Source organism: Polypterus senegalus, chromosome 17 (genome assembly GCF_016835505.1).
Source record: "Polypterus senegalus isolate Bchr_013 chromosome 17, ASM1683550v1, whole genome shotgun sequence".
Lineage (NCBI taxonomy): Eukaryota > Metazoa > Chordata > Cladistia > Polypteriformes > Polypteridae > Polypterus > Polypterus senegalus.
In genome coordinates, this window is record NC_053170.1 from 9,887,101 (window position 1) to 9,901,745 (window position 14,645).

General features: G+C 46.0%; 1 protein-coding gene across 1 annotated transcript in view; it reads left to right on the top strand.

Annotated features, from left to right (window-relative positions):
• LOC120518222 (pleckstrin homology domain-containing family H member 3-like) overlaps nt 1-12,302 on the top strand; it is a 158,606-nt gene extending 146,304 nt beyond the window's left edge. Inside the window, exons 4-5 of the mRNA XM_039740902.1 lie at nt 8,653-8,835; nt 11,803-12,302. Of these exons, the coding sequence (XP_039596836.1) occupies nt 8,653-8,835; nt 11,803-12,032 (413 nt within the window). The 3' untranslated portion in view covers nt 12,033-12,302. The remainder of the gene's footprint in view (nt 1-8,652; nt 8,836-11,802) is intronic.
• The last annotated feature ends 2,343 nt before the right edge of the window (nt 12,303-14,645 follow it).

The window sequence follows — 14,645 nt, forward strand, 5'->3', positions numbered from 1 at the left end:
CAGGGTTTGTTTCCTGCCTTAAACTCTGTGTTGGCTGGGGATTGGCTCCAGCGGACCCCCGTGACCCTGTAGTTAGGATATAGCGGGTTGGATAATGGATTGATGGACATACATGGGGTGGTTTTAAGTCCAAATTTACAACTGTCATTGGACAGCATCAGACTATGGCGTTTTCATTTCCAAGCAGGGCCTTTGAAAAGTATTCACGCCCTTGGACGTTTTGACATTTTAAAGAAACTTCTAGAAAGACGTGCTGCAGCCCAAATTGACGAGTTTAATTAACAACAAGACTCGGCGCCTCATTAAGAAGCTGGTTGGAGTTTGAGGCCCTGACGTAGTTGGTCTTCTGTTGGTTCCCTCACTTCACATTTCATTTCTGTTTGGGTGGCGTTTAAGGAAAAAATTAAAGAAATTCAGGGGAACAAATCAAAAAAAGCAATTCAATTAAAACGAATTCACAAGAAGGTAATTAGCAGCACAAACAGGGCACTCATTAAAAGGGGGTCCTCCAGGACCGGAGTTGGCGACCTCTGCCCTAAATGACTATGTGACCCCTAAGTTTCATTTTTTTCTTCCACATACCTCAATGTGTAGAGCCCAAAGCATTAAAGTGTCACCTGTCATGGAGGTGTCATCATATCAGGGTAGGCCACCTGTAGAGACGCAGCCTTGACGTAGAGTGTGCCTGTCATCTTAAAGTCCGTGGGCTAATCTGATAAGGGATGACCAAGGGGTGAAACCCGAGAAAAGTGATGGAACGTTATTGACCAAGAAGACTATTCTGAATGAGCTGATGGCACAGTCCAGAAGTTGAGACGGACGGTACGGACAGTAGTTCAGATGAGCGAGGAGGACTTGGAGCTCTCAGCTCTGTCATGCAGGCGTGAATCCTCCTCAAAACGGTTTTCGGGGTGACGAGTAACGCACAGATTTTCGATATGCTGAAAGCTCTTCAACTGTAGTTGATCTCCGAGCTGTTGGATCCCAGTTCAACGAAGAGTTAGCCGAGATGTGTTTGGCGTTAGTGGTCACAAAGGAGGTCTCTACACAGACGAAGATCTACCTGCCCCCCCTCTTCTGTCCTTTTCCCTCTCTATTATCGCCCGTTTCCTCTGCATATCCTTGTGCGTCGTCGGCTTCCTCTCGTCTCCGAATGTCTGTTTCTCCTCCACTGTTCTATCTAGTTCAGTCTGGCCTCTTCTGTTATCATATTCTAACCTTTAAATGAAGAACTCCCGTCAAATCGAAATCTGGCAGTGTCTGCATACAGGGTCTGCTCTGCCACCCCCCTTCTCCCACAACCCCTTGGGTGTTTCTTTAGCCAAAATGTGTCGCCTTATTCCTGCCAGTTGTATCACACATAATGAATTTAATGAGTGATGATGAATGAACCTTATTGCAAATGAGACGTTTAATTTCCGCAGACGCTGGCTTTTCGGAAGTAGGTTTGCCAAAAGTCCCGCACTCCGCTTCCCCAGCACTCCTTGCACATGTGTGCTGCATGTGGTTATGAAGCACTGCTAGGCATTCTGCAAGGGCAGAGACTTCAGGTAGCACCTTCTGGTGGCGTCTTGCACCGTTTTCGTATGTAACGGGCGTGTTTTCAGAAATTCTTCAGGCACCTTCACTTCTTACACGTTTCGTTAGGTCACAGCCTTGTGCTAAAATCCTTTCAGTTCCATTCAATTCACCCCAGAGTGGCAAAACAATACAATGTCAAATGTATTTATATAGTGTGAACTTTGCCCGGACACAGACCGGCGGACATCTTGTTAAAACACCACCACACGTTTATTAAACACAATATTTACAATAATATGGTCACAAAGACCCCAGTCCAATGGTCACACAGACCTTAGTCACGTGCACAAACCCCAAAACAGTCACAGTCCTGGCCACAATGCCTTGTCTTCCGGCCGCCTCCACAGCTCCTCTTGCCTCATCCTTCTTCCACCCGACTCTAGCCTCGAATGAATGGAGACGGCCCCTTTTATAGAGGACCCGGATGAGCCCCAGGTGTTCCTGGCAATCTTCTTCTGGCCACGCCCCAGCGTGGCGGAAGTGCCGGCTGTCCTCCCGGCTGCTCTCCGGCGCGTCATAAATCCCCAGCACTTCCTGGTGTGGTGGAAGTGCTGGGGCAACAAGTCTCCAAGACATCGGGGTGCCTCCTGGCGGTGACCACGGGCCCCTACAGGGAAAAGGCTTCCATGCCCTTGACCCGTGGCCCCCAAAGCAACCCGGAAGGCAAACCCCATGTGATCCAGGCAGGGCTCTGACCCTCTTCCGGTCCCTCCTGGCGTCCCTGACAATAGCACATTTAAAACAACACAGGAATGCTGCGGCCAAAGTGCTTTACAATAACAGAATAAAAGAAAAACACACAATTAACATGAATGACATAAATACAAATAAAATAAATGAATATAAATTAAATAAATAGAAATAAATGTTACATAATCACCATGAGGACACCATCAGTATTACTGAAGGTGACAGAATGCACGTGAATAGAAAAGAGTCTTTAATCTCGTTTTGAGTTGTAGACGACTCCTTTATGTGACGAGGTGAAGAGGAGCAGCAGCAGCACAAGTCCTGTCTGCCCCCCTTAGTTTCACACTCGGTACGAGGGACAACAAGAGACAACCGACCAGAAGATCTAAGCACTCTGGATGGCTGGTGTAAAACACACAATTCAGATAAATAGGCGGGAGCGAACCCATGTAAAGATTTAAAAACCAGCAACAAGATTTTAAAATCAATTTGAAAACTGACAGACAGCCCAAGTAAAGAAGCTAATATTGGAGAAACAGAGTCACACGCAGCATTCTGGACCAACTGTAACCTGCGTATCAGGGATTTGCTAATCCGAGAATGCAGCGAATTGCAGTAATCAAGGCGAGAAAAGACAAAAACAGGAGTAGCTTTCTCAAGATCCCTAGAAGATAAAAAAAGGCTCGATCTTACCTAAAAGACGAAGCTGGAAAAAGCAACTCTTGACTACAGAATTAACTTGTTTCTCAAAAGAGAGGTGACTATCAAAGGTAACACCAAGATTGCGGACTTGAGGTTTGCAAAAGACAGAGAAAGAGCCGAGAAGTCCAAGTCCAATTTGGGGTTTAGCTGATGGACCCACTATAACCTCCTCCATTTTATTTTGATACAATCTATATATATATAATTCACTAAGGCAAGACAACCATGGAAAGCACGCCGGAAGGGGCGTGGATTCACTAAGCCGCCGACAAGTGAGACACCTATGGCACATGCAGGAAGGAGCCACGCCCACCAACTCCAAGACCATTGGATACGACGACAACTCGCAGAGCCACGCCCACCAACTCGGACTCGTCGACACAGAAAAAACGGCGTCATTTATATTCGTCTGTCGTAGAGGTCACATGCAGCTCCGACCCACGCTGACTGTTAATAGACGCATGTTTCTCGCGGAGGTGAATCGCCATATGTGGCGTGTAAAACGGTTTGCGTGGGGTATCCCATGGGATCCTTTAAAACGTTCCTTTACAACTGAGGTTAAAACACAATGAAGTGAGCAGTCTTTAAAAAACGAGTTTTCGGTTACGACACACGACCGCGTGCACTATAGCAAACTGTTTTACACGCTACATACAGCGATTCGCATCCACGACAAACATGCGTCTTCTTAGATACTCCTGCACTTTGTACAGACCCCCCTCCTACCTCGCTACTACCGTGGTCGGGTGTCTTGGTGGATTATATATAGAAAGGCAGCCAAAACCGCACAGAGCAATGAAAAGTCTACTTGAGTCACAGGCGCATCTGCACTGTACAAAGACGACAACGACTCGAGTGACGAGCTGGAGGTGGGCACATGAGCAGGCAGTGTATACTGAACGAGAAATCAGCAGACTAGCATGACGGAGGGAGCGGAGTGGATGTCCTTCTCCTCTCCTCCCGCTCCACCCTCCGCGCCACACGGACGATTGTGTGTTGGTTCGTTCCGTGCATTGGTTAAAACCCAATGAAGGAAGCAGTCTTTAAAAACCAATAAGCCCTGTGCCTCTGTTTCATTACCGTCTCACCTGCTTCACCAATGCAGGCCCCGCAACAGGGCAGCCAACCAGGTAACCAAAGTATTTGGGTTCAGGGGGGAGTATGGTTACAAAGCTGAAACTTAAAGGAATTGACGGAAGGGCACCACCAGGTGTGGAGCCTTTCGCTTCATTTGACTCAACACAGGGAACCTCACCGGACACGCACAGGATTGACAGATTGATAGCTCGTTCTCGATTCTGTGGGTGGTAGTGCATGGCAGTTCTTAGTTGCTGGAGCGATTTGGCTGGTTATTTCCAGCGAGCGAGACTCCGCCTGCTAAATTGTTACACGACCCAACAGCGGTCGGCGTCCAAATTCTTAGACGGACAAGTGGCTTTCAGCCACGTGAGATTGAGCGTTAACAGGTCTGTGATGCACTTGTATGTCCGGTACTGCACGCGCGCGCTACACTGAATGGATCAACGTGTGTCTACCCGCGGGAGCGTGCGTAAGCCGTTGAACCCCATTCGTGATGGAGACCGTGGCTTCCAATTGTTCCCCACAAACGAGAAATTCCCAGTACGTGCGGGTCATACGCTCGCACTGATTACATCCATGCCCTTTGTAAAGCCCCACATGGTCGGGTGACTTGGTGGATTATATATATATAAAAAAAAAAGCAGCCGGAACCGCAAAGAACAATGAAAACTCAACGTGGAAACCGACTGAGGCGGTGTTTGGAAAATGAACAGCAAACGTGACTCACAGGTGCATGTGGACTGTACACAGACGAAAGTGACTCAGGTAGGGAGTTGGGGGCGGGCACATAAGCGGGCAGTGCGTACTGAGCGGCGCCGTTCAACCCCGCCCTTCACTTTGGAAGGAGAAAGCGCGACGGCGCTCCTCCGGTTTTCAGTCACGGACAATTGTATGTTGGTTCGTAGCGTGCATTGTTGCAATGTTACTTTACTTGGTGGTTTATTAAATTACGGATTTTTCAAATGTTTATTTTTTCCTCTGTGCTTAAAAATCATTTAAAAAGCGGCCTGATTATGCGGCGTATGCTACGCCGCGGGTTGGCTAGTACAGTTTATTTTTACAACGCCCAAAATCACACAAGAAGTGCCGCAATGGGCTTTAACAGGCCCCCCAGCCTTGACTCTCTAAGAAGACAAGAAAAAACTCCCAAAAAAAAACCTTGTAGGGAAAACAAAATGGAAAAAAACCTTGGGAAAGGCAGTTCAAAGAGAGACCCCTTTCCAGGTATGCAGTGGGTGTCAAAAAACGGGGATAAATATAACACAATACACAGAACAGAACATAAGTAATCCTCAATACAATATAATAGTAAAATAAAAATATTACAAGTACAGGGCAAAAATTCAGCAGTAGATGATATAATATAACAGGATTCCAATTGGTTCAGAGTCCTGGAGACCTCGGCCATCAAGCTGCCTTCCACTATTGGCCATTCCACAGCTGAAACAGTGCTAGGCCAGCCAATCCGATGACGATTCCTGAGATACTTCATCAGAAAGGACTTTTCCTTAGGCAGGCAAAACAACTTGGCAGGTGGGCAGTGGCACCAAGTGCCACATTTGAGGACTGAGAAGAGAAACAGAATAGGTGAGGGTTAGTAACAAATTCTAACTCTCATATTACTTATGTTTTAGTGCTAATGGCTAGAAACAGAGATGTAGTCTGTACATTTAATCAGCAGCTCTAGTCAGGGTGTGGAGTCTGAAGGGGCATCTCTTATAAACAAATGAACACAGGATTTTACACATTGTTGCAGATTTATGAAAATTAAAAAACTGAAATACCACATTGACACAAATATTCAGTCCCTTTACATAGCAGTTAGTTGACGCTCCTTTGGCAGCCATTCTCGCATTTTGGGGGGTCTGCACACAGTTTCTACAGATCCCCTCAGGCTCTGTCAGGTTGGACCCTCAGTGGGCAGCTTATTTTCAAGTCTCTCCAGAGATGGGTTCCAGTGCGGGCCTCTCAAGGACATTCACAGAGTTGTCCCCAAGTCACTCCTGTGTTGTCTTTGCTTTGTCCTGCTGGAAGGTAAAACCCTTCAAGCTACAGTGTGTGGTCCAGAGTGCTGTCCAGGTGGTCTTCATTAAGGATATCTCTTTACTTTGCTCCATTCAGCTTTCCCTCGACCCTGACTAACCCCCCCATAAGCCTCTGATGCTGCCACCACTGGAATGGTATTGCCCAGATGATGAGCAGGGCCTGGTGTCCTTTAAAAGTGACGCTTAGAATTGAGGCCTAACAGTTCGGTGTCGGCTTCATCAGAGCAGAGAATCTCGTTTCTCACCATCTTGTTCTCTTTTAGGTGTCTTTTTGCAAACTCCAAGCGGGCCTTCATGTGTCGTTTTACTGAGGAGAGGCTTCTGTTTGTCCACTGTATCATGAAGCCCAGACGGGTGGAGTGTTGCAATGGTGGTTGACCTTCTGGAAGTTCTCAGTAGCTCATTCACAGTGACAATCGGGTTTGTTTGGTCACCTCTCTTATCAAGGCCCTCTCCACACCCCTATGCCCCTCTCTGTCCCCAATTGCTTATTTTGGCCGGGTGGCCATAGGGATATGTCACGGTTGTTTCAGACTTCTCCTATTTAGGAATTGTGGAGGCCACTGAGCTCTTGGAAACCTTCAGCGCTGCAGACATATTTCTGTCGCCTTCTACACATCTGCGCCTCGACACAATCCTGTCTCAAGGACATTCACAGACTCCTGTGTTTTCTTTGTTTGGTGAACCTTCAGCCACAGTCCGAGGTCCATAGTGCAGTGCCAGGATATCCCTCTCCTTTGCTCAGTTCATGCCGTCAGGTGAAGCTACAGCCCCCTGTAACCCAGAGCTAAGTGAACAGTGCGTAAAAATAATGGATCGATGAGGAAAGAATCTGGGGGGGAATCCATGGGAAATCGGAGTCTGTACAGTAGACATTCACACAGTGGCCACTTTATTAGGTACACCTATCCAACTGCTTGTTTACCCAAATATCTAATCAGCCAATCACATGGAAGCAACTCAGTGAATTTCGACCTGTAGACATTGACAAGTTCAAACTGAATACCAGAATGTGGACTTAAAGGGGACTGAAGTGACTTTGAACCTGCCCGGCATTGTGGCTGTCGGTGCCAGATGGGCTGGTCTGAGTAGTTCAGAAACTGCTCCTCTACTGGGATTTTCTCGACCAATCACCTCTAGGTTTTACAGAGAATGGTCCAAAAAAGGAAAAATATCCAGTGAGCGTCAGTTCTCTGTTGATGCCAAAGGTCAGAGGAGAATGGCCAGACTGGTTTGAGCTGATAGAAGGTAACAGTCAATCCAATAAGCACTCGTTACAAGCGAGGTGTGCAGAAGAGCATCTCTGAACACACAACACGTCGAACCTTGAAGCAGGTGGGCTACAGAAGCAGGAAACCACACCAGGTGACGCTCTAGTCAGCCGAGAACGGGCAACTGAGGCTGCAATTTACAAAACTGGACTATAGAAGATTGGAAGAACATTCTGCTCTGACGAGAATTTGGCATCAACAACATGACAGCATGAACCCATCCTGCTTTGTGTCAACGGTTCAGTCTGCTGCTGGTGGTGTCGTCATGGTGTCTGTGATATTTCCATGGCTCACTTTGGGCACCTTAGGTAGGCTGTGGCATTTAAATGATGATCAGTTGGTACTGAGTGTTGTTGCTGACCGTGTCCATTCCTTTATGACCGCAGGGTCCCACAAGTGCCTTCACAGATCCTCTACAAGTGTTGCCCACAGCACAGAACCGATAGACAATGAATCTTCCTTTTTTCTCACTTTTCACTGATGAAAAGCATTAACGTATGTATGTTACATTTTACAGATCAATCGTTAATTTCGTTTAAGTAATGAATACTCTTAATAATTACACACATGAGGGTGACACTATGGCAGAGCGTTCGCGCTGCTGTCTCGCAGGGAGTCACGTTGCTGGTGTTCCCTGCCTGCAGTTTGCATGTTTGCCTGCTGGGTTTCCACAGTGTGTGCCAGTTTCCTTCCAAAGATATGAAGATTTGGTGACGCTAAAATAACGTCGGTGTATGTGAGTGTTTGTATTCACCTTGAGATGTGCTGATGCCGTCCAGGGATTGTTTCTTCCTCGTGCCCAATGCTTGCTGGAATGGGTGCATCCCTGGATTGATGGATTTAATCATTAAACAGCCTTTTCAGAGATATTGCGGTAATGGCCAGGCAATTCACAACATAGCGAGCCAAACCCGTTCTCACCGTGATGATATCTCGCACTGCCACCTGCTGGATTCCTCCAGATTTACGTAACGTACGCGCGCAAGTATGAACAGTACAACGCTTGTGTAGCAGGAGCGTCCACTGGAGCATCAAGTGTAAACCTGGCGTAGCTCCTGGTGCTGCCAAGGTGACTCTCGTGATGCCAGCCCTCTGTAACCCTGAGCTAGATTAAGCCAGTTTGAGAAGGCTGTCATGTGCTACTTTGCCTTGTAATCTTGATGTTGTTATCTCCACCTGCATGGCTTCCATCCTGATTTGCTTTCCAGCTTCTTAGTGACTTTGTCTTGTTTTGGGTTTTTTTTTCCTCCTCTTTCTTCTCCTCCTCCTGTCCTGTTTTGCAGGCTGGCTGTACAAAGAGGTTCATGGGACGTGGCTCAGACAACGGAAGCACTGGTTTGTTTTAACTCAAGATGCCCTGGAGTATTACAGCAGCGATGAAAGGAATGCCAAGAGACTGGGAATGCTGGTGCTGACAAGTCTTTGCACAGTCATCTGGCCTGATAAGCAGACCTACAAAGAGACCGGTGAGAATCTCAATATGGGGGGGTGGTATTTATTTATTTTTTTTTTTTTTGTCTTTTTAAACTTTTTGAAGTACCTACTTATCTGAGCATTTATTTAAAAATGCATGTAGTGAGAAGCCAAGCAAAATGACACCTTTGATAGGCTAACGAAAAAGATTACAACATGCAGGCTTTCAAAGCAACTCAGGCCCCTTCTTCAGGCGAGATGTAAAACAGAAACTGGAGTTCCCTGTGTTTATATACACACTAGGACAAGAAACAACATTGGTAAATCTTTAAGTGAGACATCATAAATGTAAAAAATTAATAGACCTCTTCAGGCTAAGATTCATTTAACAAGAGAGAAGAACAATGTATGGTCAAGCTCTTTGGATAAGATAACCGTCCAACAAAGTCTTTTGAAGTTTGTGATGAGTTTTTCAATACAATGTGGATCTGTAGTCAGGTTATCTGTGTCAGTCTGAGAGATGCAAACAGTCCTCATACCTGGCCATAAGACCCATGTCTCTATTTAAGCCATGTTGTAATGTTTTAACTTTTAGCCTGAATTTGACTTCCCGTTCTTTTCTCTCTTGCTGTTTTCCGAAGTTGCCCATAAGCCCTGTGACTTTAAAGTCCCTCTCACAGTGTCCATGGCTGTTGAAGTGGGCTGCTACAGGAACATCTGTGTTGCCATGTTTAACGTGGCACCTGTGGAAATTCATACTCTTCCGGAGTGTTTGTCCAGTTTCTCCCACATAGAGTGCAGTGTCAGGACATTTCATGCAGAGAATTAGGTGTGGACCTCATTAGATGATCTGCAGGAAAATGATCCCTTTATGTGATGTTCTAGTCGGCAGTGTGGTTTAACTCTACGGTCTGTATTAGCCAATAAAAGGGTTCATTTTGCTTGACTTTTCACTTCATTCATGATGGCTACCACGGTACAACACCCTAGTACTTTAAAAATGCATGAAAGATTGTAATTGGAAGGTTGTGAGAAGTCAAGCAAAATGACCCCTTTGATTGGCTAACTATAAAGATTACAATATGGAAGTTTGTCGAGTCAACTCAGGCCCCTTCTTCAGGCGAGATATAAGACGGGGCCCGAGTTGCACCAAAAGCTGGCATATTGTAATCTTTGTAGTTAGCCAATCAAAGGGGTCATTTTGCTTGACTTCTCACTCCGTCCATAATGGCTAACACGGTACAACAATCAAAAGGTTAAAAGAGATCAGATCTACAAAGGCCTTACCAAGTGGCAAGTGATGTCAGGCGTTACCGTTCACGACGTAGAGCAGGGCTGCCCAACTCTGGTCCTGGAGGGCCGCAGTGGCTGCAGGTTTTCATTCTCACCCTTTTCTTAATGAGTGACCTGTTTTTGCTGCTCATTAACTTCTTTTGAATTCATTTTAATTGACTTGCTCTTGAAGACTCAGACCCCTCAATTGTTTCTTTTTCCTTAATTAGCAGCCAAACAATAATGAGATATAAGAATGAGCAAAACAACTGGTGTCCATCTTACGATATCTGAAAATAAAGAAACGTGAAGGTCTCAGGAATGATGATCTGCTCTTAGAAAAGAGAAAGTCCACAATTTCAGAAAAGTCTGCCATTGCCTCATTGAGCAACTGGTTGGGGTTTGAGGCTCAGACTTAGGTGGTCTTCTCTTGACTTCCTCACTTCACGGTTCATTTCTGTTTGGGTGCCATTTAAGGGAAGAAATGAAGCAGTTCAGGGGAACATTTCTTAAAAACCAAGTTAATTAAAATGAATTCAAAAGAAGTTAATTAGCAGCAAAAACAGATCACTAATTAAGAGGACGGTTAGAATGAAATGCTGGAGCCACTGCGGCCCTCCAGGACAGGGGTTGGGGACCCCTGACTTAGAGTGTTATAAGACACCCCTGGGGCTTGGCTCTGTCCTAAATGGGAAGTTTCCTGTGTTTGAAAATGATGTTTCTTGGGATGATCCCTTAACGCTTTTCCTAGATGACGTTAACCTTGAATTCAATCAAAGCACCCATATCAGAAATGCCAGGCACCCTCTCTTCCCATTCCTGCTCTCTTTATGTGGGTACCATTCAAATCAAACTGGAGGACAATTCGCGACCCCCAGGCAGAGGGTCAACTCTGACGCCTGAAGCTATCAATACGCTGTGCCAGAGAGCAACTGCAGGCTTTTTGGTTCACAGCGCACCCTAGTGGCGGTGCTCACGTCTGCACCCCATAACAGGGCATTGGTACAAGAAAATGCAGGGAGAATCTGCGTGGGGAAGATGGTAGTCAGTAGATGCTGCTAAGAATGTTTCATTCGCTCTCCTTTTGTCTCCATGTACACGTACGCTCAGTGTCAGAAGTCCCAGTCTAGCCTAGTCTAGAGATAAAGTTGAAATGGGGCCAATTGAGAACCTCGGGTAACACCCGATGGATGGATAGCAGGAGTACCACCAGAAGATAGACCTGCGCAGACTCCTCAAAGACAGCAACGGGGGCGACAGAACTGCCTTGCGTGTGTCTCCGCACACCATTTTGGTGCCATGCAGTATGTTGCTTTGGAGTCCTCTGCTGGCAGGGAGACATAACCGAACAACGCAGGCTGACCCAGTTCTTCACCATGGAGGATGTGGGCCAGTCAGGGCCGGGGGAGCACACAAAGCTTCTTCTTATGGCACCCTGACCCACAAAGCTCTTGAGAGGTTTGACTGTGTACGGGACAAAGAGGCTGTTCACATGAAATCGGCACAGTGGCAGATTCTGCTGGTAGTGTGCCAAGTGGCAAGGAAGAAAGAAAAGGGGACAAATGAAAGAAAGGGCAAGCTGTGCGCCCGGCACTTCACTTTAAACTCGATCACGAGGGCTAGGGTTGAACTGCAGTCGGTGCCAGTTTTTGGTCCAGTGAGCCTGATATTTGCTGGCTACGTAGAGCCGACGTTCCTCCTGTTGCCCTTTGGAACTGCTTTTGAATGTTTTGTTTATTTTTGAACAGGTTACTGGAACGTCGCCGTGTACGGGCGCAAGCTCTGCTACAGACTCTCCACGAAGCATTTCAATGAAGCCATTCACTGGGCCTGTGCCATCCAGAAGGTCATTGAAAGCAAAGCGCCGGTAGAAACGCCAACGCAGCTCCTTATCAGGGACATCGAGGTAACAAGGCCAACCCAACGCGAGGTGTCTTCTAGTAATTTCTACCAAAGGTTGCAGGCCGTGCTTTTCTAACCCGCCTCGTCTTGAGGCCTGCAGGTTTCAAGAGACGGGGGACAAACCTCACTTGGTCGTATGTGGCGAGCCTGCCTTACACAGCTGTCTTAATCAGTCGGACGGAGGCCGGCATTTTAATTTTCCACGCTTCGCCTCTACAAGCGGGTGCTGACGTCCAGTCGATGTAAGCTTTCCGGTGTTCTTTTGTGTAAATCTGTGAGCTGAGCTCGTCTTCCTCCATCCCCACCTCGTAACGCACCCGTTAATTGTTAAATGCTGGGGTCCAACAGTCAGGTTTTCTTCACACGTATTATAAAGCAGGGGTCGCCAAGTCCAGTCCTGGAGGACCACCGTGGCTGCAGGTTTTCATTCTCATGCCCCGTTTGTGATACTAATTAACTTCTTGTGAATTCATTTTAATTGACTTGTTTTTTAAGATTTCTTCCTCTGAATTGCTTCATTTTTTTGCTTAAATAAAACCCAAACAGAAATGAAACATGAAGTGAAGAAGCCAACAGAAGACCAACTGAGTCAAAGTAAAAATTATGTGAACCCTTTGGGATGATCTGGTTTACTGCATGAATTGGTCATAAAATGTGATGTGATCTTCATCTGAGTCACAGGTCCTGATCTACACAATGAGCTCAAGCCAACGACTCACAAACAATTCTACTCTTTCATGTCTTTATTTTACAAACACATTCAACGTTCACAGTCGTATTGGAAAAGTAAGTGAACCTTAGGATTTAATAACTGGCTGACCCTCCTTTGGCAGCAATGACCTCAACCAGGCGCTTCCTGTAACTGCAGATCAGACCTGCACATCCTGGCTTATTGAGCCCATTCTTCCCTGCAGAGCTGCCTTCACTCTTCCATGTTCTTTGGTTGTCTTCTGTGTGTGGCTCAATAGGCCTGAGATCTGGGCTCTGACTGGGCCGCTCCAAAAGGCAGCCATTGTGCTGTGGATTGGCTGCGATGTTTGGGCTCGTTGTCCTGTTGCATCACCCAGCCTCTTCTGAGCTGAAGTTGACAGACAGACCCCCTCACATTATCCTGGAGAATTTGTTGATGAACTTGTGAATTCGTTTTCCCCTCAATGATGGCAAGCTGTCCAGGCCCTGATGCAGCAAAGCAGGCCCATGTCATGATGTTCCCTCCACCATACTTTACTGTAGGGATGATGTTTTGATGTTGATATGCGGTGCCCTTTTTACGCTAAATGAAGTTCTGCTTGTTCCTCCCAAAGAGTTCAATTTTGGTTTCTTCACTCCACAAAACATTTTCCCAGTACCGTTGTGGAGTGTCCAAGTGCTCTTTCACAAACTTCAGAAGTTCAGTAATGTTCTTTTTTGATAGCAGTGGCTTCCTTCTTGGTGTCCTGCCATGGACTCCTTTCTTCTTCAATGTTTTGCGTATAGTTGACTCGTGAACAGAGATGTCAGCTAGTTCTGATGACTTCTTCAAGTCCTTTGCTGTCACTCTAGGGTTCTTCTTTACCTCATTGCTGACTTTGTGCTGTTGGGGTCATCTTGGCAGGGCGCCCACTTCTAGGCCGAGTAGCCACAATACCAGATTGTCTCCATTTATAGACAACTTGCCTGACAGTAGACCGATGAAGATCTCAAATCTCAGAGATCAACAACAACAACAACATTTATTTCTATAGCACATTTTCATACAAACAGTAGCTCAAAGTGCTTTACATATTAAAGAATAGAAAAATGAAAGACATAATTATAAAACAAAATAAATCAACATTAACATCGAGTAAGAGTAAGGTTCAATGGCCAGGGGGGACAGAAAAAACAAAACAACTCCAGACGGCTGGAGAAAAAATAAAATCTGTAGGGATTCCAGACCATGAGACCCCCTGACCAGTCCCCTCTGGACATTCTACCTAACATAAATGAAACAGTCCTCTTTGGATTTAGGATTCTCACGGAAGGGCTTGATGATGATGATGGTCACGTAGACTTCTTCCTTTTAATCCGTCCATCATTGTTGGAGCATCATGAAGCTTTGAGTAGGTGGTGGTGGCAGGCGACCACCACAAAGAAACCGGAAAAAGAAACAGAAGAGAGTAGGGGTCAGTACGGATTTTAGAGCCACCATGAATAGTTGTTATGATGAATTGAACATACAGAGTATCAGGATTAAGTTAAATTACGATTAAAATGAAGTTATAAAAGGCCATGTTACAGTAACGTGTTTTCAGCCGTGTTTTAAAGTGCTCTACTGTATCAGCCTGGCAAATTCCTATTGGCAGACTATTCCAGATTTTAGGTGCATAACAGCAGAAGGCCGCCTCACCACTTCTTTTAAGTTTTGTTCTTGGAATTCTAGATGACTTTGTAACCCTTTGCAGCCTCATGTAGATGAACAATTCTCCATCGTAGCTCTTCAGACAGCTCTTTTGTGCGAGGTGTGATTCCCATCTGGATATGCTTCTTGTCAGAAACTCAAACTTTATCGTGTTTGTGATCAATCAAAGTCATTCAGGGCCACCACACCTCTGAACTCGTTTCAATAAATGGACTCCAGGTGTGCGAAATTCAGACTGCAATGAACTTTTTAAAAAGTCGTTAGCTTAGAGTTCACTTACTTTTTCCAACCTTCAGTTTCACAGTTTGA